Source organism: Patiria miniata, unplaced genomic scaffold (assembly GCF_015706575.1).
Source record: "Patiria miniata isolate m_02_andy unplaced genomic scaffold, ASM1570657v1 HiC_scaffold_5, whole genome shotgun sequence".
Classification (NCBI taxonomy): Eukaryota; Metazoa; Echinodermata; class Asteroidea; order Valvatida; family Asterinidae; genus Patiria; species Patiria miniata.
Window position 1 is genome coordinate 25,942,061 of NW_024037072.1, and position 23,092 is coordinate 25,965,152.

Below are 23,092 nucleotides of genomic sequence, written 5' to 3' on the forward strand. Positions count from 1 at the left end.
CTGTCAAAATTCTTCTTTTGCCTCCGGGCACTTTTCCCGAGACAATTCCTCGCCCTATTGTGGGCCTCCTGCATATTACTTCGCAATGTTTCAGCGAAGTCTGCAGTGGCTTCCACCTCAACCTCAGGACACCCTGTCACCAGATCCACTGGGACACTCACCTCTCGCCCCATCATCATCATGTTGGGCGATTTCCCCAATCGAGTCTTGCGGCGTACACCTATAAGCGAAGGTCGCAAAGGGGAGGAACTCATCCCAGTCCTTCTGCCTACACCTAGGGTCAAGGAGCATCGCCACGATGTTGACCAAGGTTTTGTTAAACCTCTCAACCATGCCGTCCGATTTCGGATTATAGGCGGTTGTCCGAGTTTTCGAAATGCCGAGAATTTGGCACATTTCTCTGAACACTTCTGACTCAAAGTTTGTGCCCTGATCAGAGTGAAGTTCTTGGGGCACCCCGAATCGACAGACAAACTCAGTCACCAAAGTGTGCGCGACTGTAACTGCAGTAGCGTCAGGAAGCGGAAATGCTTCCATCCACTTAGTGCAGTAGTCGCCAACCACCATCACCCAACGATTACCATTGTCCGTGACGGGCAATGGCCCGAGCAAGTCTATTGCTACTCGCTCCATCGGAACACCAACTCGATACTGCTGTAGGGGCGCAACCCTCTTCTTGGCAGCCGACTTTCTCCTCGCACAGACATTGCAACCTCGGAGAAAAGACCGCACGTCCGCAGACATGCCTGGCCAGAAGTACCTGGCTTTGACTTTGGCCAGAGTTTTGCTGACCCCCAAATGACCACTCAGTTGCCCACCATGCAACTCCGACAGAATTTCTTTCCGAAACTTCAGTGGCAAAACCAACAGCCACCGGACGGACTTGCCGTCGTCGGAGTCCCACCTCCTATGCAGAACTCCTTCCCGGACCTCTAACTGGTCCCACTGTGACCAATAGGTCTTACAGGCTGCCGACAAGTGCGAAACCATCTTCCACTCAGGACGACCATCACCGTCCTCCTTCAACTTTATGAGCCAACTCATGGTGTCATCCTGTGACTGTGCTTCCTTTAAAGCACTGCGAGACAGGGTTGGTTGGGCAGCTACGCCCCTAACCAAAAACTCACTCCCCGGAGGCTGAACCTCGGGTACTACACCAGTTGCCTCATCCTCCTTGACCACCTCCTCACGGCCGCACTGTTTGCATTGCCGTCTCGACAACCCATCAGCATTACCATGCTTCTTGCCACTCCTGTGCTCAATGACCAAGTCATACTGAGACAGGACCTCAATCCACCTCGCCAGCTGACCCTCGGGGTTCTTAAAATTAAGTACCCACCGCAATGCGGCATGGTCAGTTCTGACCGTTACCCTGCGGCCGTACAAGTATTGTTTGAAATACTTCAAGTACACAACCACAGCCAACAACTCTTTACGAGTGACACAGTAATTTCGCTCAGGTTTGCTGAGCTTCCGGCTCGCATACGCAAGCACTTTTTCGTCACCACCCTGGACTTGCGACAACACTGCCCCGATACCTTCACCACTGGCATCGGTGTCCAGGATGAAGTCACCCTCGGACATTGGATATGACAAAACTGGGGCGGCTTGAAGCCTGCCCTTCAGCTCGTCAAATGCCTCTTGACAACTCTCAGTCCACTTAAACTCTCTTGACTTCTCGGTTAACGCATGAAGTGGACTCGCCACTTCTGCAAACCCCTTTATGAACTTCCGGTAGTACGATGCGAGGCCTAAAAAGCTTCGCACATCTCGTACACACTTCGGAACCGGCCAATTTGCCACTGCCTCAATCTTCTGGGGATCCGTGGCAACCCCTTCTTGGGACACAATGTGCCCTACGTAAGCCACCGACTTCTGAAACAAATGACACTTGCTGGGCTTGAGCTTAAGCCCAGCGCTTTTTAGCCTGTCCAACACAACTCGGAGACGTTCTAGGGTCTCCATCACCGATTGCCCAAACACGATGATGTCATCCAAATAAATCAGTAGGATTTCCCACTGCAAACCGGCCATGACCTTTTCCATGAGCCGCTCAAATGTCGCCGGGGCATTGCACAGCCCAAAAGGCATGCATTTCCACCGGTACAACCCGTTTCTCACAACAAATGTTGACTTTTGGCTGGCGTCCTCATCCAGAGCGACTTGCCAGTACCCCGACGCCAAGTCAAGTGTACAAAACCACTTCGCTCCAACCAACGCATCGAATGTTTCATCAATGCGCGGCACAGGATAAGCATCCTTGATGGTCACCGAATTCAACTTTCTGTAATCAATACAGAAGCGTTTCGTACCATCCTTTTTGTCAACCAAAACAACATTTGCCGCCCATGGACTGTCGGAAGGTTCAATCACCCCCCTCTTTTCCAAATCACCGACTTGCCTCTGGATTTCCTCCTGATGGCAATACGGATGACGCCTCATCCGTTCTTTCACCGGCTTGGCATCACCAGTATTTATGTGATGCTGCACCACGTCCGTGCGACCAATGTCATGGTCACCCTTGGACAACACGTCCTGAAAGTCTACAAGACATTTCCGGACATCCTCATGGTAGATAGCCTCCACATTGGCTGTACCCCTCTCAAACAAATCTTGCAAGTGCTGGGGTAACTCTTCACCAGCATTTGTCACCCTATCCAAATTACCATGAATTGAACTAACTTCCACCTGGGAGATCAGTCCCGCTGTTGTACCCTCACGTGCAACTCTTTTCTCCCTTCCGGGATTGAAGACCCGCAACGCAACAACATCGGCTTCAGTCTCAACCAGAGATCTTGCCAACACCAAGCCCTTCTTGGCTAGGTCACTGCCACCTTCCATCGGTTCTACCATGGCAGGCCCGATCAAGTCGGCACCCATCCGAGCAATTATACCCGGAACCACGGCCTCATGACCTGACGGAATCACCGTAGTTTTAGAAACTACAACACGACCAACAAAATGCTCGCCAGCACCGTTCGCACATTTGATTCGCTCACCATTGAGCCTCCACTCTTTCGACTGGAAATCTAAATTTCCACCTGTGGGTACCAGGAAATCCATGCCCAGGATACCACAGTATTTCATGTCAACAAACACTGCCCTGACTTGGTGCGTGGTTCGACCCACTTGTACCTCTACCCAAGCTATACCCAACACGGCTAGCTGACTACCGTCAACTTGCTTCACCTGCACGTCTTCTGTCTGTAAGACTGGTCTCTTTTCCTTAGGAATTCGGTAGTACACCATACTATTTATCAAAGTATCGGTGGACCCCGTGTCGATCAAAAATCGACACTTTGTCGTCCTGACCATCCCATCAACAAACAAACCATAACGAGCTCCACTACTGGGATTAGGCAGAGTTATGACTCGTTGCCCATCCCCAGGCTTCGACTTTTTCTCTCCACCACCACCCTCGCTGTCACCGTGTTGTCTCTTGAACCCTTTTGACCACTCAGCCTTCCCGCGGGTTCTACGGGGGGCTGACTGACGTTTCCCTGCTTTGGAGTTTTCTTGCACTCCCGGGCAAAGTGCCCTTTGTCACCACATCTGAAACACCGCAAGGCCCCAGGTTTAGGCTTCCCGGGCTTGTGAGTCTGGGGAGACAACACGCCCTTACCCTGACCTTGACCTTTAATCTGACTTGACAAAGACTTCACCAATTCAGCCACAGAGTCCAAAGTTTTGGCCTGCTTATTGAGATTTTCCTCAAGAGCGTCCAGCCTCTGTTCAGTTACTGAACCCAAAGCTCTTGCCAATTTAGCGGGCTTCCGGTCCAGCAATTTGTGCTGTTCCACCTTCTCGAAATTCTCAGTCTCCAGGGCAGCCTGGACTGCTTCATCCAAAGTTTTTGGACGAGCCCTATTGATGCCCTCCCTAACTGAATGACTGTCAACAGCATCTATGAAGTGGTTCTTAGCCAACCTCTCACGAGCATCTTCCTGCAACTCAGGGTATGCTCTCGCTGTCAATTCGTGAATCGCTTGCCCTAATTCAAGCAAAGTCTCCTTCGGCTTTTGGCGCCGATGTCTCAGTTCGACGAGATAATTTTCACTCTGTCGAGCTGACCCAAACCTGCGCTCCAGCAACTTTACAAGCGCACTATACGTATACTTGTGGCCAGAGTCACCGAATAACCGTAGAGCGTCTCCCTGCAAGCTTGCGGCTAACCACCTCGCAGCCTGCTCCTCGCTCCACATATTCACCTCACGACACGACTCAAAATGGCGGAAGTACTCCTTCCAGAGCACCTTTCCGCTGTACCGATCAGGGGTTATGTTTGGCCTGCGATTTGGTCGCTCCAAACTACCCATCTGACCCACATCACTATGGACCCGTGCCTCTCTTTTCAGTGGCCACGGACCTACCGACGAGATGTCAACCTGAGCTGAACTGTTGTTCTTCGCCTCGACTGGTCGAGTCGCAAAACTTAACAATTCGCTCTTCACCTGTTTAGGGTTTACCATCCCCATGTCACCAACGAACGGGTTGGTACTCGCCAAACCCCGTTCCACGCCACCTTCAGGGATGAACGACATCAGATCACCATTTGGATCATCCGTCTTCCTGGCAACAGGCGTCGACTGCGCTCGGGGGAATATCCCTGAGCTCTGTCCTTTCTGAGGCGAACTTTCCATGAAAGTCACCTCCCTCCCCACTTTAGGGGCTAACTCAGGCACCATATTTGCGCCTGAAACTCTTTCCGTTGCTCCAGAGACAAAACCGGAAGTCTCTTCGGGCAACCTGAGCTTAACATCAGAATCAACCCGATGGAGCACACGCCGGCTTCCACCTGGCGTGCCCATGTTTCCTTCCTTCGGGGAAACACCCAACTGCAACTCCATGGCAGCCTTCAACTTCTTTGCAATGAGGTCATTTTCCCATTGCAGAAATTGGGCTTCCAAACGCAGTCTTTGCACCTCGGCCTCAGCACTTCGAGCCCTTGCTCATAATTCCAAACAACCACCGAAATCACCGCAGAAATCAACAACAACAATTCAACAATTGTACAATTCAATTATTCAACAGAGAAATGAACTTAATCATTCACAATCATCCCACTTCTGACACCATTTGTGGCGGGAACCCCCCGGGCCAACCCAAGTCTGTTAGGATAAGTCTGACTCCTAGTGGGGTGAAGACAATCTTCCCAAACCAAGGCTCTTCCCTAGACGAGAGATCACTCAGAGCGACCTTCAAGGCTAAGGGTGCAGGTCCGTTTTGGTGGAAATCTACCGCCCGATTATGAATAAGTGTTGATTATTTATCTCTGTTAATTAATTGCACAATAAACCTGTAAACATAAACACCGGAAGCAGAATTGTCGGTAATCTCAAACAACAATGATCGTAATTTATTCAACAATAATCAAGTACAACAATTAGGATGTGATTCGGTGGGTTGTTTTATTAACAGGGTCCTTAGTTACTGGAGATAGCCCGCTGCTTGCCTATGCAACAACGAACACAGCATTAAGCACTAGACAACAATGGCAGCAATGAGCAACTATGCACAGCGCTAGGAATGAATCACCGAGTCAGCAATACACAGCGTTACAAGCACACAACAGCCGCTTAGCAATGTATACAGTCCGTTAGCAGGGTACTCGCTACGCCGTGTGTGTAAGCAAGAATCCAGCTACACATACCAGCGCAACCCCAGTACAGCTACACAGACTTTGTACACAAATCGCCTAAGCAATTTCACATAGCAGAGCACAAGTAATTTACCTACTTCTCTGCCCGCTGTCGCAGCTACGCTCTAGCCCGCTACCTCCAGACACTCGGCACTCAACACCCAAAACAGCTGAGCCCCGAACCTAGACACACTAGTATCTCACCTAACAACGATTATCTTCTGAACAAGCCGCTAGAACCAAACCGCTACAAAAACCTGATCTGAAAACAGAACTAAACCCCGCGCGCTCCCCAGGCACGCATTTATATACATGTACCAGACGCTACGTCATGTCTACAAACCATGTGCGTGTACTAACCCTATGGTGCGCTAAACTTATGGGGAATTATTGGCCAATCATGTACGCGCAGCAGCCACGGAGCTCGTAAGCTCCGCCCGGTCACTGCACACAAGTGATTAAGCGTTAGTGCTATGGTATGACGTCACAACTGAACACTTTCCGCCACATTATCATGAGGTTTGTACTTATAGTAACATGCATACAGTACGTACAGTGTTCAAAATTGTATTTAAAATAAATAATATTTTCACTTCACTAATGATTATATAGTTATTGATATCCATCTGAAAAGGGATTTTTTTTTGCCTTTTTGGCAATCAGATCTTGAAGGCATTGTTTTTTTTTTAAATCTTCAGGGGTTGGGTGCTTTTGAGATTTGATTCAGTATAGCAAATTGACTGCACTTGAATTTCCAGTGGAAAGTCAGCATTCGAAAATGATACGAGAAAGGATGGTCAAAATTATGTGAAATTTTGGTCAAAACATGCCCATATAGTCAACAATTCTTTAATAAAAACAAAACAAAAGTTATTTCGGCGATTCGCAATGCAATGCGCCACCAAGAGTTTTCCACGGAGAGTTCATTTTTCCCAGTGCATTGTGGGAGATGGTCGACAAATTCGCAGAGCAGGACATTTGAAATTGTTAGTTTTTTTTCCGGCCAGTAGCTTCGCGTGTGATTCGAGTATATGTTGCCCTTTCTTTTTCTTTTCTTTTTTAATGTGGTGGGCTTTTTTTGTAAGACGGGAGAACGCTTTGCCCCATTCTATAACAAATTAGCTCAAGTTGTCTACTGACAATTATTCAAATGGGCCATCTTATGTCAACTATAAACTTTAAAAAATGGACCCTCCATGGCAAACTCTTGGTGGTGCACTGCATTGTGAATGGCCAAAAGCATGATCTATCTCAACGACAAAAAAAAAATAATAATAATAACTGCTGAAATAATAGCATGAAACAAATGTATTAATGATTTAGGGAAATTACCTGTCGGATTATTAGTGCTATCATAATAATGAATCAGGGTGACTACTTGGGCTTAATCATCAAAGCCATACTTTTTCTACGGGAATCACTTCGTTTGAAGACATTGTCATTTACTTCTCTCTTGAATTGTCATCTTTTTAATCAACTAATCATTTGACTCTTCAGAAGATAATCCTCATCAGGAATGATTTGTATGTTTGGTATTTGTAATATTTTGTTTTAAATCTTATCCTATTATATATTTTAGATGCTGAAGCCCCGGCAGTCACTTGTCCTAGTAGTGTCCCTTCCATGAGTACAGACAGTGGACTGTCAACTGCCACGGTACCCTGGTCACCACAGCCATCAGTTACTGACAATGTGGACGTCTTGGATTCCAGTAACATCACATGTCAAGATGAAGCTGGCAACATTGTAGTGTCCAATGGAACTTATGTATTAGGTTTGACAACAGTGACATGCAATGCTACTGATATCGCTGGCAATGAAGGGTCATGCAATTTCACCATTACAGTCATAGGTGAGTGTGTTCCTGTAAGTCACAGGCTCTCTGGTAGAGGGTGTAGTTTTTGGTCATATTCAGCAGTTTTTGTCTTCCATTTTAGAACAGTGCTGTCAATCCTAAAGGCTGAGTAAAATGAAAGTGTTAAAGGGCAAGAAATGGATAAGGTTGTCGGCTGGAGGGAAGGATCGGATTAGCCAGTAGTTGGATGGGCGATTGTTAGAAGAGTGTTATTTTTAATTCCAAACAAAATCTCGATACAAACCTTTTGATGCGTTGAAGAATTACTTTCTGTGATCATCGAAAAGTTTGAATGATATCTCCTGACGAATGTTTACCTTTGTTTGTGTCGTATAATAAGAAACAAGTGCTTTTGTTAAAATAAGTAGGAATGATTTTTTAGGCCTCAGAATGATGAGTCGGTTAGTCTTTTGGTTTTGTCGCACATACACAACGAGATCAAAACTTTTGGCTTTTGTTAATTCCTGAGATACAAAGAGAAAGCAAGTTTCATGATTTCTAATCCTTTATTTGCAGATACTGAATCTCCGGAAGTCACTTGTCCATGTAGTGTCCCATCCATGAGTACAGACAGTGGAATGTCAACTGCCAATGTACCCTGGTCACCACAGCCTTCAGCTACTGACAATGTGGACGTATTGGATTCCAGTAATATCACATGTCAAGATGAAGCTGGCAACATTGTAGTGTCCAATGGAACTTATGCATTAGGTTTGACGACAGTGACATGCAATGCTACTGATGTCGCTGGCAATGAAGGGTCATGCAATTTCACCATTACAGTCATAGGTAAGTGTGTTCCTGTAAGTCACAGGCTCTCTAATGGAGGGTGTATTTTTGGTCATATTCAGCAGTTTTTGTCTCCCATTTTTTGTTTAGAAAACTACTGTCGATCCTAAAGGCTGAGTAACATGAAAGTGTAAAAGGCCATTAAAGGGATAAGGTAGTCGGCTGGAGGGAAGGATCGTTGGAGCTAGTAGTTGGATGGGTGATTGATTGAAGAGAGCTATCATTAATACCAAACAACAAAATCTTGTTACAAAATTTTGGATAAATTGAACTGGGCAAGCATCAACAATTTTGATTGATTTTTTTCTTGACGAATTTTGACCTTGAATAGGTTATTTAAAAAGAAACATCTGCTTTGTTAAAACAACAATAAATAATCTTGTAGGTCTCGCAAGGATAAGTCGGTTAGTCCTTTGGGTTTTTCTCACACACGTAAGTAGATCAAAGCTTTTGGCTTTTGTTAATTCCTAAGATACAAAGAGAAGGCAACTGACGGGCCTTGCACTGGTGATTTCTAACTCCTTAATTTGCAGATACTGAAGCTCCGGAAGTCACTTGTCCAAGTAGTGTCCCATCCATGAGTACAGACAGTGGAATGTCAACTGCCATTGTACCCTGGTCACCACAGCCTTCAGCTACTGACAATGTGGACGTATTTGATTCCAGTAACATCACATGTCAAGATGAAGCTGGCAACATTGTAGTGTCCAATGGAACTTATGGATTAGGTTTGACGACAGTGACATGCAATGCTACTGATGTCGCTGGCAATGAAGGGTCATGCAATTTCACCATCACAGTCATAGGTAAGTGTGTTCCTGTAAGTCACATGCTCTCTGGTAGAGGGTGTAGTTTTTGGTCATATTCAGCAGTTTTTTCTTCCATTTTAGAAAAGTACTGTCAATCCTAAAGGCTGAGTAAAATGAAAGTGTTAAAGGGCAAGAAAGGGATATGGTTGTCAGCTGGAGGGAAGGGGCGGATTAGACGGTAGTTGGATGGGCGATTGTTAGAAGAGTGCTATTTTTAATTCCAAACAAAATCTCGATACAAACCTTTTGATGCGTTGAAGAATTACTTTCTGTGATCATCAACAAATTTGAATGATATCTCTTGACGAATGTTCACCTTTGTTTGTGTCGTATAATAAGAAACAAGTGCTTTTGTTAAAATAAGTATAAATGATTTTGTAGGCCTCGCAAGGATGAGTCGGTTAGTCTTTTGCTTTTGTCTCACACACAAGAAGATCAAAACTTTTGGCTTGTGTTAATTCCTGAAATACAAAGAGAAAGCAAGTTTGATGATTTCCAATCCTTAATTTGCAGATACTGAATCTCCAGAAGTCACTTGTCCAAGTAGTGTCCCATCCATGAGTACTGACAGTGTACTGTCAACTGCCATTGTACCCTGGTCACCACAGCCATCAGCTACTGACAATGTGGACGTATTTGATTCCAGTAACATCACATGTCAAGATGAAGCTGGCAACATTGTAGTGTCTAATGAAACTTATGCATTAGGTTTGACGACAGTGACATGCAATGCTACTGATGTCGCTGGCAATGAAGGGTCATGCAATTTCACCATTACAGTCATAGGTGAGTGTGTTCCTGTAAGTCACAGGCTCTCTAATGGAGGGTGTATTTTTGGTCATATTCGGCAGTTTTTATTTCCTTTTTTTTTTAGAAAAGGACTGTCAATCCTAAGGGCTGAGTAACATGAAAGTGTAAAAGGCCAAGAAAGGGATAAGGTAGTCGGCTGAAGGGAAGGATCGGAGGAGCTAGTAGTTGGATGGGTGATTGATTGAAGAGCGTTATCTTTAATATCAAACAACAAAATTTCGTTACAAAATTTTGGATAAATTGAACTGGACGAGCATCAACAATTTTGATTGATTTTCTTGACGAATTTTGACCTTGAATGGGTTATTTAAGAAGAAACATCTGCTTTGTTAAAACAACAATAAATAATCTTGTAGGTCTCGCAAGGATGAGTCGGTTAGTCCTTTGGGTTTGTCTCACACACGCAAGTAGATCAAAGTTTTTGGCTTTTGTTAATTCCTAAGATACAAAGAGAAGGCAACTGACGTGCCCTGCACTAGTGATTTCTAACTCCTTAATTTGCAGATACTGAAGCTCCGGAAGTCACTTGTCCAAGTAGTGTCCCATCCATGAGTACAGACGGTGGACTGTCAACTGCCATTGTACCCTGGTCACCACAGCCATCAGCTACTGACAATGTGGACGCAATTGATTCTAGTAACATCACATGTCAAGATGAAGCTGGCAACATTGTAGTGTCCAATGGAACTTACGCATTAGGTTTGACAACAGTGACATGCAATGCTACTGATGTCGCTGGCAATGAAGGGTCATGCAATTTCACCATCACAGTCATAGGTGAGTGTGTTCCTGTAAGACACAGGCTCTCTGGTGGAGGGTGTATTTTTTGTCATATTCAGCAGTTCTTGTTTTCCATTTTAGAAAGTACTGTCGATCCTAAAGGCTGAGTAAAATGAAAGTGTTGAAGGGCAAGAAAGAGATGAGGTTGTCGGCTGGAGGGAAGGAGCGGAGGAGCTCGTAGTTGGATGGATGATTGATAGAAGAGCGCTATCTTAAATTTCAAACAACGAAATCTCGATACAAACCTTTTGATACGTTGAAAAATTACTTTCTATGATCATCAACAAGTTTGAATGATATCTATTGACGAGTCTTTCCTTTGTTTGTGTCGTATAATAAGAAACAAGTGCTTTTGTTAAATTAAGTATGAATGATTTTGTAGGCCTCGCAAGGATGAGTCGGTTAGTCTTTTGCTTTTGTCTCACACACAAGAAGATCAAAACTTTTGGCATTTGTTAATTCCTGAGATACAAAGAGAAAGCAAGTTTCATGATTTCTAATCCTTAATTTGCAGATACTGAATCTCCGGAAGTCACTTGTCCAAGTAGTGTCCCATCCATGAGTACTGACATTGGACTGTCAACTGCCATTGTACCCTGGTCACCACAGCCATCAGCTACTGACAATGTGGACGTATTTGATTCCAGTAACATCACATGTCAAGATGAAGCTGGCAACATTGTAGTGTCCAATGGAACTTATGCATTAGGTTTGACGACAGTGACATGCAATGCTACTGATGTCGCTGGCAATGAAGGGTCATGCAATTTCACCATCACAGTCATAGGTAAGTGTGTTCCTGTAAGTCACAGGCTCTCTAATGGAGGGTGTATTTTTGGTCACATTCAGCAGTTTTTGTCTGTCATTTTTTTTTTTAAAGAAAAGGACTGTCGATCCTAAAGGCTGAGTAACATAAAAGTGTAAAAGGCCAAGAAAGGGATAAGGTAATCGGCTGGAGGGAAGGATCGGAGGAGCTAGTAGTTGGATGGGTGATTGATTGAAGAGCGCTATATTTAATACCAAACAACAATATCTTGTTAAAAAAATTTGGATAAATTGAAGTGGGCAAGCATCAACAATTTTGATTGATTTTTTTCTTGACGAATTTTGACCTTGAATTGGTTATTTAAAAAGAAACATCTGCTTTGTTAAAATAAGTATGAATAATCTTTTAGGCCTTGCAAGGATGAGTCGGTTAGTCCTTTGGGTTTTTCTCACACGCAAGTAGATCAAAGCTTTTGGCTTTTGTTAATTCCTAAGATACAAAGAGAAGGCAACTGACGTGCCCTGCACTGGTGATTTCTAACTCCTTAATTTGCAGATACTGAAGCTCCGGAAGTCACTTGTCCTACTAGTGTCCCTTCCATGAGTACAGACAGTAGAATGTCAACTGCCATTGTACCCTGGTCACCACAGCCTTCAGCTACTGACAATGTGGACGCAATTGATTCTAGTAACATCACATGTCAAGATGAAGCTGGCAACATTGTAGCGTCCAATGGAACTTATGCATTTGGTTTGACGACAGTGACATGCAATGCTACTGATGTCGCTGGCAATGAAGGGTCATGTAATTTCACCATCACAGTCATAGGTAAGGGTGTGTTTTTTTTTTCAGCAACACAAAATTAATGTTATGTATAATTTATTCATTTATTTATTTCGGTTTATTTTACCAGGGTAGCCCCGTCAAATATCAAAGAACCGTTCTCCCTGTGGGCCCTGGATTACATAAAAACATGATAACATGATAATAATAACGGCAAAAATCCCTCCCCCCAAAAAACCCCACACACACAATAAAAGACATAATGAATACATTACCATAAAAGAACCCAAGGAATTAAAGCCACACAAAATTTAAACCATAGATTAAAACAGACTATCTATAGATACAAAGATTTAAAATGGAACAATAATCCCAAATTAAAAAAATTACATTAGCTTGTTAATATTAGAAAGTGAATTATCGATTGTCCCTTGTCCATAAGAAGGCAACTGTTTTTAAAAGTAAAAACCATATATAAAACCCACACCACTCTCCAAGAACCTTAAAATTTAAGGTTCTTGGAGAGTGGTGTGGGTTTTATATATGGTTAATCCTTTTACACCTGTAACAATCATCTATTTATTTGCCAAGTACAGAGTTTCAAAAGACGTGAGATCATTGGCCAGTTTTACATTAGGTGCCAAGTTGTTCCAAACCTGTGTCCCAACAGAATGAAAAGATCGTTTACCTGCTCTGGTTCGGGGTATAGGAGGACATATATATTTCCTACAAAGAGACTTTGACTGAATTTCGAGTTATATATGTTTTATTTTATTTGTTTTAAATATTTATACATAAGGCCCAAAAAAAAAATAAGTCGGTCTCTGGTCAGCGCGCGCGTCGATTTTAACCATGCGCGTCGATCTTTTTTTTTTCCAAAATGTTCCGCGGTAGCTCCAACAGCGCCCTCTATTTCCGCACCTCCTCAATTTTTTTTTCACAGAGCACCAAGGAATGGGAAATTGCACCAAGGCAAGTGATCGAAAGCACCAAGGCAAATTATGGAGGACACCAATGTACACGAGGACACCAAAAAAGCAAAATAGTACCCGCCGTGTATGTACAATTCAAGCTTGAAGGAAAAAAAAAAAAGCCGCGTGGCCGCGTCAATTCCGGAACTTTGGTCTGACCAGAGACCGAATATTTTTTTTTTTTGGCCTAACGAAAGCTTTTTAAGCAGCTGTCAAGAACAGAGTCAAATCCGGTGGAAGACATTTTCTGCGGTGGCGCAAGGCTCGTGCGAGTGGCACTCAGGTAGTACATATGCCCCGGGCTAATAGGAATACCAAAATGCGCATGCGCTTCATCTCTAAGAATGCGTGTGGCATGCGCATGAGCTAAACATCAAAAGCATCTAATTCTGGTTTCCGGATTCCACTTTACACAAGTAAGAAACTTCCATCAAAATATATGGATAACCAGACCCATGGCGACCATTAAAAAAATGTGATTCAATACAATAAAACTGAATATAAAAATATAGATACAACTGACAATGAACTCAAGAAAAACAAGATAAACTACATTAATTAAAAGATCAAGTAAAACTGTAACATTAACATTAAAAAAAAATAAAACAGAAAGGATAAAGCGTAAATTTGAAAAAAAAGTCAACAACGACAAAAGCAGAACGTTTAGACAAAAGACAAGACGGAACAAAACAAACGAGATAAATGGCATCACAAGAACACATAAGTAAGACGAGACAAAAGGAGAAAAACGAATGGAGAACATGACGAGGCGAGTTAAGACAATACGATACAAAACGAGAAAAAAACGAGAAGATGATACAAAAGAAGACAGAATCGACGAAAGAACACAATTTACAACGCGTTATTGACGACAAGACTTGAAAGACATACAGAATTAGATCAAATAAAAAGACGACATCTAAAACGATAATACAAGACAAGAATGAAGGATGATAAACCGGAGCACAGAAAAAAATACAAACAAATATGGTACAAACAAGAAACAACAAGAGAAAAAAAGACAAATTAAGTAAACAACAACAGCGACATCCTATATTAACAGATCCTACGCTGTCTGTCTGTCTGTCTGATGTCTGTCTGATGTCTGTCTGTCTCATGTCTGCCTGTCTCATGTCTTTGTGTCACGTTTCTTGTAAAAGGCATAAAGAGTGTTCGGAAGCACAAAATGCAGTGTTTAATGGAGAGGCTTAGTTATATAATATCACTGGTCTTTAAATGGCATGTGCTCCGATTTCACTGTCCTCTGAAGTCACGGTTGGCACGTGAAAAAAATGAATTGCTTACAGTCGCGATGATGTGTGTTTTACTTGACTTTCGCGAAGACGCTTAATTAAGAAATGGGTTAATGCGGTTTTTGCTTTATACTATCAGATGTTGAAGCCCCTGTGATTGCATACTGTCCTCAAAATATGGTAAATGAGACAGCCGAGGCAACACTGAGCTTCACGTGGACTCCACCAAACGCAACCGATAACGTCGACTCGACGGAAAATATAACAGTTTCCTCATCACATAACCCTGGGGATAACTTCACTGCTGTTCAGGTCACAGAGGTCACATATGCATTCACGGATACTGCAAACAACACGGCAACAACATGTGTCTTCAACATTACTGTGATTGGTGAGTATACCAATATTGTATACCATTATACAAATAACGAATGTTTGTGAGTGTGATGGTAAGAATGATTTCATGAGGTGACAGATTGAATGTTCTATTCCACGAGGCGAAGCCTCTGTCACCGAATGAAATTATTCTTTCCATCGCACGAACGTAAAACATTCGTTATTTGTTTTATACAACACCTGAATAAATGTTTACCGACTTGAAATGGCTATGCGGTCCGTTCCGGATTGCGTGCATAGTTTCTTGGTGTACAACTCACCGCTGTTCTTCCGAAGTGCGGCATAAAATCGCGACAAAAAGTTGTCCAGTTCTGCATCACTGAGTGCTTCAATGGACGTTCCTCCTACGAGTTGTGCAAAGTCTTCCAATCGTCGGACAGCATACTGAATCTGTCTTTTTGTACTGGGAGCGTCTGTGTTAGTTAAAAGATCTGTTATTTTCTTCATCGGTAAGGACCATAAACCCTCCAGCCTCGACTGTGATGATGACGTAAAATGACGCTGAATGGCTATTCACGGCGTACTGCGCGGGCATTTCGAACATTGCACGCCGGGCTTTGCACGTAACGTCACGTACGAATTATAATATACCGTATTTCGGTATATTTAAATTACACAATTCCAGGGGTTACGGTCGCGCAAGGCATGATGGGAAACAACATGGCGCTGCAAGATCGTACCCACGTCGCACGAGGTTGTAGGCCTAAACCCTCTACTACAATCGCCTGCCATTTTGTTTGTTTACGCACAGTAGCTATGTGTATCCGGTTCGTTAGTAAAAACGTCATACACGCGCGCCCACCATTGATTACTAGCGCCCATTGGCTGCAAACGCTCGAACTGCGTTAACTTCCGGTTCCAATCGTGCAGAAAGTGCTGGAGGTGACGTCACACTAACGAACCGGAAACCGCAGCCAGTCGAAGGCATTCGTCCTTACTGCGCATGCGCAAAGTGAAACGGTATAACGCATGGGTATAACGCATGGTCGCACCGTGCATTATACCGAATAATAATATGTCACTACAATTCACCAATCAGATGACGGGGATTTATTCAGGTGTTGTATAATATTGTCTGTTTATATGTGTTAGGCTGTTCTCCACAAGCAACGGTTTAAATGAACAGTCCCATACTTCTCATCCTCCTGTAATACAATTAGTCGTTTGTAATTTCAGATATATGTACTATTATTATTTATTTAATTTATATAATTACCCTTTTTATTTGAAAACTTAATTCGACTTACTGGAAAGTATGTAAATAGAAGTTTTGAATTGACGGAAACGGGAACGGGAGTGCAAACGCGAACACAACGCAAACACAAATGCAAACGCAAACGCAACGTAGGTTCTTCAGAATGCCACGATGGGCTTTGACAAAAATTAGATGAAATGTTTCAGGACTTCAATCATAAAGACATTTACTTCCATCATTCTTGGGTAAATAGATTGCTTGGCTGGTTAGGAGGTAAGTAGCCAAATAGTGCAGATTCAAAAATATAGGATGGGACGTTGTATTATCGTGGTACGAACCACGTTTCCCGATCGGAATAGAGATTGCTCCCCAACCGTCCTGAATTGTCCTCTCTTTTGTGCTGTATAACTCTTACTTTTCAAATTGATTTAAATCAAATTCGACGGTGGTGTGATTGATTCCATGTACGATGCCTGTGAATATAGACATGCTCGGAGTATGTGAATGGAGTTGGACTCCATACTATCACGGTAGGGGAGGCGGCCGGAAGGGAAGTGGTTTTTATATCGATCTCAACTTCTTTATTCATAGTTAATGTTTGACCAAAACATCCCCTGAATAAAGTCTAATATTTCCCTATAAAGCCTGCAGGATGATTTCTTAAGACCATGCCACTCCCCCGAAAAGAGACAAAAAGCACTTAGACAAGTCTACTGATTGGCAAGTGTGGGGGCAAAATTCACTTTACACGGTGCGCCGTTAAAGATTTATGTTAACATATCGACGATAACTTTTAGCAGACACGGTGAGGGAAAATCTGCAAGTTTTGGAAAACGTGGAAATTTGTTGAACGTTATTAACAGTCCCGAAAGACGCAACTTTTTTAAAATTGTTCTTTTTTATACAACTCAGCAAAAAGTCCTTTATGCCTGAACAAGATAAAAACCGCCACATGAAGGGTTTTTGGCAACACACACACAAAAAATGTCTCATGCAACGATAATAGAGATGCCGCGATGATTTAGAGTCCGACTTTACCTCAGTGTGGCAATTGTGTTTTGCTTCCTAGACGACTAGCTAGCCTATGATCTTGTGTGATCTAGCGAAATGACTTGTGTAACTTTAAGCAGTCTTCTTTTAATTCTAATGACCCATTATGTTTGTGAAATCTTAAACAATTTTATCTATTTCTAGAAAATACTGATGCAATAATGCTTATCAATGTGGCTTTCCGCATCTACTGTGCATTTGCAGTGATCACCAACTTTATTTTCAGTGTTGTGTTTTGTTGTCTTCAACATCGTTTTACCTCATAATTTCCCTCAAAATACAATACCCGCCCTCTATCCACGTCATTCCTGTTGGTTTTGAATATCGCTAACCAGCTCGGCGTGTCCAATAACCCAGAAATCAATTTTCGTTCTCTATAAGTAATAGGAATGGGGCCCATGCGTAACTAAACAATCATCCTCACCATGACATGTTCCTCACCAGTTCATACCTTGAATTCATTTTTATATACTCTATTTGCAGTGTTCGTTTTGTATCTAATTGGGTCATTTTTTTTGTTTTCCGTTTGTCCGTTGCAGATATTGGTGTTCCTGTGTTTATCACATGCCCAAATAGGCTGCAGTATACACTTGCGGCAGGACAGAGCAGGGCTCTTGTCGATTTTGCCGTACCGAGAGTTGAGGATAATTCTGGTGAAGTAATCGTTCCGGTGTCTGACCCACAAATTATGCTCCCAGCGTATTTCTCCTCTGGAGAAATGTTGATCAGCTACAATGCAACAGATGCGTCGGGAAACAGTGCTGAACCTTGTGTCTTTACTTTGATTATTAATGGTAGGTAACATATGAAACTGTATGCTATCCAATAAGAATTTCCCCCGTGATATACTAAAAGAGACATATGAAATATGTATTGACATAGACACATATTAGGTTGATTATGCGACCATGTAATTATTTTATTTGATGTCTTTACAAGCGTATCAGGAATTAGGGACAGAATTGAACTTGCTGAAAGAAAATGCAAAAACGAAACTGGTTCCAGGGATGAAGTAGGCCATCAGCCTGGGGGTTTGGTCAGTATCGAATTAGGGCATAAATGGTTGTAGTGCGCATGCGCAAGGTAGTATCGCCCCTAGAGTGGTAACAAGCATTTTGATGGACATTTTGAGGAAAAAAGGTGATAGCACCCCAAAAGCTGCCACCGCTGCAGTGCTTTCACATATTTTCCAACTCCGGAGGTGTATACCTTGCCAAAAATCGCTATGAGGATTATTCCCCTCATTTGATACCGGTTGTCAACCGAGGCTGATGGCCAAAAGGGGAATGTCAAACAAACTTTTTTGTATCAGCGACGATTGACCTCAAAATATGATATTCTTTGTTAAATTGTAGCACCCATCTTCCCCAAGAGACACGTTTGAAAGATAACTTGGGCCTACATTTCACGCTATTGTTGTTGAGTCCCATCCAAGGATGACCTTATCTTCAAGTGTTGATCCGAAATTAAGACACGTTTAACTTTTTCCTTGTTCTGTGTAATGTTTGTGCTTTGTAGATGAAGAGAGTCCAGTATTCACTGGCTGTCCACAGTCTTCCGTGCACCCTCTCGCTACCGACCCCGGTAACAACACGGCCAGCTATGAGTGGGTTGCTCCTATGGCTACAGATAACGTCGCAGTTACCGCAGTCAATTCGTCCTATACAAGTCCAGCATTGCTTCCCATTGGAAATACCACCATCCAATACATTGCTTATGACGCTGCTGGAAATACTGCCATATGCGAATTTGAAGTTCAAGTTGTTGGTCAGTACAAACACTCTATGAATTATACCTCATAATTAGGCAAAGCTAGAAGCAAACTTAACTTATTTTGATTTCTCTTTGTCATGTCTAAACAAAGGCCTTTGCTTGTCTGAACATTGAATCATTAAGAAACAGTGAAAATAGAATATCCCATCAATGTTCAAACACTTATACTTTCTACTATTTACATGAACTGCAAACAGGCGCGGCAGTTCCCTCCCCGCCCGATTTTGCCACGCCAACAAAAGTGTCCCTCTCGCGGTCATAAATGTGCCCCCTCGAGATGGAAACAAACTGCCCCTCAAACGCACACATGAAAGCATTACAAATTGTCACCTCTCTTGTAATGCAAAAGTGCCTCTCAAAAACGGGCCTGTACACAAATAAAAGTGCTACTTAAGCGAATAAAATGGTCATTGAACTGGCCATCAAAAGTAGACAGTGTCCCTCTCATGATAACAAAAGGGTCCCTTTGCAAAGGCCTAACTAGTCAAATGCAAGGGCGGACCCAGAGAGGTTACTGCCGGAGGTGTGCCGGAGGCCGAAGGGCTCTCTCAAGTGAACAATAACGTAACTATACGGCTTTATTGAGATTATTTCAGCACTAAGTCTACGTACTGTAATTTTTTTGAGTAAGGGAATTAAGACTTTAACTTTGTTTTAAAGCAAACATTTAAGAAAAAGTGTATTTCAATGTTGTAAGTAAATATTGTCCCGGATAACATGTTTTCCTTCACAAGTTTCTCCTCCACAACTTCTCCTCCTTCACACGGACGGAAGGTGCCTCTTTTTCTGAGCAAGTGCCCTTTTTGGTGATGCCGGCCCCCCGTTTGAAAAGCGTTCCGCTGCCGCTGACTGCATACAAGTTATGATATCTCATCTTGTTTAATTTACAGTTTCCCTTTTTTGCCACAGATTTGTGGATTTTTAAAAGTAAATTTAAGAATATTTTAAAAGTTGAATATGGAAATTAGCTGGAGTGGGGTTTGAACCTGTGACCTCCAGATAGCTATTCTGCTGCTCTACCAACTCAGCTATCCAGCCCTATGTTACCGGTTCCTCAGTTTGTCAATGTCTTTGTTCAAAGGTCCCTAGTCAGAAGCCATAAGTGCCCCTGTTGGCCTTAACATATTCGGACAGGAGATTGCCAATCCTGCACATAATCCCTTACTCAGCATTCAATTGTTGAGTCTGTTGTTTTGGTTTATTTTACAGACTTGGAAGCTCCTACTATTACCGGATGTCCAGCTGATATAACCAACATAACTGACACTGGCTTGAGTAATGCCACTGTCTACTGGCAAGAGCCCACATTCACTGACAATGACAGAGTATCTGCAAATGAAAGTACACACAGGCCAGGTGACGTATTCCCACTGGGGAACACCACCGTCATGTACAATGTCACTGATATCTCCGGTAACATGGCAAACTGCACATTCCTGGTCACCGTCCAAGGTAATATTTAGAGTTATTTCGACTTTATTCTTCGTATTTTGCACTTTATGCAATGGAAAGGTTTTTGTCATCCCAAGTGGTTCCCGCACTTTCTAAATAAAATATGAAGATAAAAATGTGTCAATTGACGACTGACATCTTAAAGAAGCCAGTTGATTGTTTTTGTCCAATTTTGCCTCAAATCAACCCATATTCTATCACAGGGTGATTATGGACTTTATTTGACCCATTTTTAATAAAACTGTATTTTCATCTTTTTTGTTGACAGATGATGAGCCGCCCACATTCTCCAATTGTCCACAGGTTATACTAACTGGTACGGATCCTGGCGAAGCCACAAGAAACGTCACATGGGTGACACTGGAGTACCAGGACAATGTTGGTGTGGATAATGTGGTCAGCAGCCACGAGTCTGGCGACACTTTCAACCTTGGAAACACCAGTGTGACTATCTCTGCAACGGATGAAGCACAGAATACCGCCAACTGCTCTTTTGTCGTCACTGTGGTCGGTAAGTTGGCATGAAGCATGTTTCCTTTATGAATTTGTAAAAATAATAAGTCTGTGATGGTGAAATATGATGTGTTAGTGAAGATTGTCAGAACATTTTTCTGGTTGTGATAATTAGTAAATTATCTGTTGATACTTTTTCACTATAGTACCGGTAGCCATGCATTTCAGATTTTTTGTTTTCCGTTGTACCAAATTCAGTAAGTCTTTTTGAGATATGGCAGACACAATCAAAAGACATCCACCAAAACCAAATTGCATCGTCCTATTGTATCTACTAAACATATCTTCAGCAGGCTTATTATATCAACTCCATTTCCAGCGCCAAATTTTCCATGAAAGCTTGAATGCCGTAATCCAGTTTTAGCTTCGAATTGTTTAAGTCCTGCCACAGGGATACAACATTCGCTAGAGACTTACTAAGTGTGCCAGAGATTGAACATCTCTATATGTTATCCTGATGCCAAACCTCAAATAAAAGTAATGGGTCTCGTTTGTGATCAATTTAACGTGTTCCACGTGTATACGTGTAAAGATCAATAGAAGTCTTGTTTTTAAAATGACTGTAGTTCCTATAAAAGGAATGAGATTCATTCAGTAACTGTCTTATGTGGCCCTCAGTCGTTAAATTTGATTGTGTCTAACAGTCTCGTCATGCAAAAACACAATTTTTATTATTACCATCATCCATCCAATTCTGCAGAAAGTGGACCGTTTCGCTATGTTTAAAATTGATTGTTTTGAAATTAACTCCAATCTTTAAACTTCTTGTAATCTGCGACGATTTCTAAAAAAAAATGTTAATTCACTTTCCGCCTCCTGTATCCATTGCTATTTCTAGACGATGAACCACCACGTTTCAACATCTGTCCCGGCAATGTAGTCAACACCACTGACCCTGGAATGAATTCATCCGTCCTATATTGGCAAGAGCCTGTAGTCACGGATAATGTTAGAGTTGTCACCAACGGTAGTTCCCACAGCCCTGGTGATATCTTTCCTCTTGGGAGCACCAATGTCACTTACAATGTCAGTGACGGCGCTGGGAACACCAACAACTGCTCATTCGTCGTGCTTGTAGAAGGTGAGTTTGCGTGGCCAGGTGCTTTTAATATTCAAAGTTGAACGAAGGAGTTGACTGGAGTGGGATTTGAACCTGCGAGCTTATGATTGCCATTTCAGTGCTCTACCAACAATTTTTCAGAAAGTTATATAAGTTTTGGGTTTCCAAAGACAGATGTCCATTTAGCGCTGCCCACTGCATGCGCAGTGGCAGCTACGCATTGGCTTCTCCACTGCTGCATTGTACGTAATTGAACGCATGTCAAACTTTTGTTTGACTTTTTGCTTTACACAGCTGTGATTGGTTAAAAAAATGATTGGGGTGGGATTTAATAACTGGGCCTATTCTTTAACTGATAACGATTGCAAAAATTTCATTATTAATTGTAAGTTACACTTTTTGTATGTCTCATATAGTATGAAGTAGTTCCAAGTTTTGACATTAAACAAAAGGTTCCATGTACGTGTCGTTTATATAACCTCTACATCAAAACCAAATTATGACGGTATCTGATATCCATAACATATACTTTCATAGAATGCGTCTTTGAAAAAAGCAATTGTTTCGGGTTTGCCTTTTTTGGGGTCACCCTGTAGAACATTTTATCCTTTAAGCAACATATTTGTCTTGTTTTCGGTGATCTACTGATTCTCATTTTGTTGGTTCAAGATTACCGCCTCTGTTTTAAAACTTGTTTTCAGATGACGAACCTCCTGAGTTACTGTGTCCAATTTATGTGGTCAACAGCACGGATCCTAGTCAGAATTCCTCTGTTGTCTTCTGGGAAGATCCCATGTTCACTGACAATGTTGGTGTCGTTAGAAATGAAAGCTCTCATAGTCCAGGCGACATGTTCCCCTTGGGGAACACCACCGTTACCTACACAGTCAGTGACAGCGCTGGGAACATGGCCAACTGCTCATTTCTTGTTAATATTGAAGGTAAGCTTCTGGTGGGTTAGCATATGTCTCATGAAGTAGACACCTCTAACCGGGGGAGAGGGGGTGGTGGGCTTGGGCTTTGGATTGTGTCCCAGATAATGGCAGCCACTCCAGGTAACCGTTAAAATTGTATAGCTGAAAATTGGTCTATATAGCTGAAATGTTGCTCTTTGGGAAAAAACGCACGTCACCGGTATATTATAGAGCGCAATATGTGTGTTTGGTTTCGGGCATATGTGTTTTTTTCCCCCGCAAAGT

At 42.6% G+C, this 23,092-nt stretch overlaps 1 protein-coding gene across 1 annotated transcript in view; it reads left to right on the top strand.

Moving 5' to 3' along the window:
* LOC119741318 overlaps positions 1-23,092 on the top strand; it is an 84,490-nt gene that overhangs the window by 26,570 nt on the left and 34,828 nt on the right. Inside the window, exons 12-25 of the mRNA XM_038217068.1 lie at positions 7,218-7,490; positions 8,010-8,282; positions 8,816-9,088; positions 9,605-9,877; positions 10,406-10,678; positions 11,196-11,468; positions 12,003-12,275; positions 14,594-14,845; positions 17,635-17,889; positions 18,614-18,862; positions 20,078-20,320; positions 20,589-20,831; positions 21,672-21,914; positions 22,595-22,834. Coding sequence (XP_038072996.1) covers positions 7,218-7,490; positions 8,010-8,282; positions 8,816-9,088; positions 9,605-9,877; positions 10,406-10,678; positions 11,196-11,468; positions 12,003-12,275; positions 14,594-14,845; positions 17,635-17,889; positions 18,614-18,862; positions 20,078-20,320; positions 20,589-20,831; positions 21,672-21,914; positions 22,595-22,834 — 3,636 coding nt within the window. The remainder of the gene's footprint in view (positions 1-7,217; positions 7,491-8,009; positions 8,283-8,815; positions 9,089-9,604; positions 9,878-10,405; positions 10,679-11,195; positions 11,469-12,002; positions 12,276-14,593; positions 14,846-17,634; positions 17,890-18,613; positions 18,863-20,077; positions 20,321-20,588; positions 20,832-21,671; positions 21,915-22,594; positions 22,835-23,092) is intronic.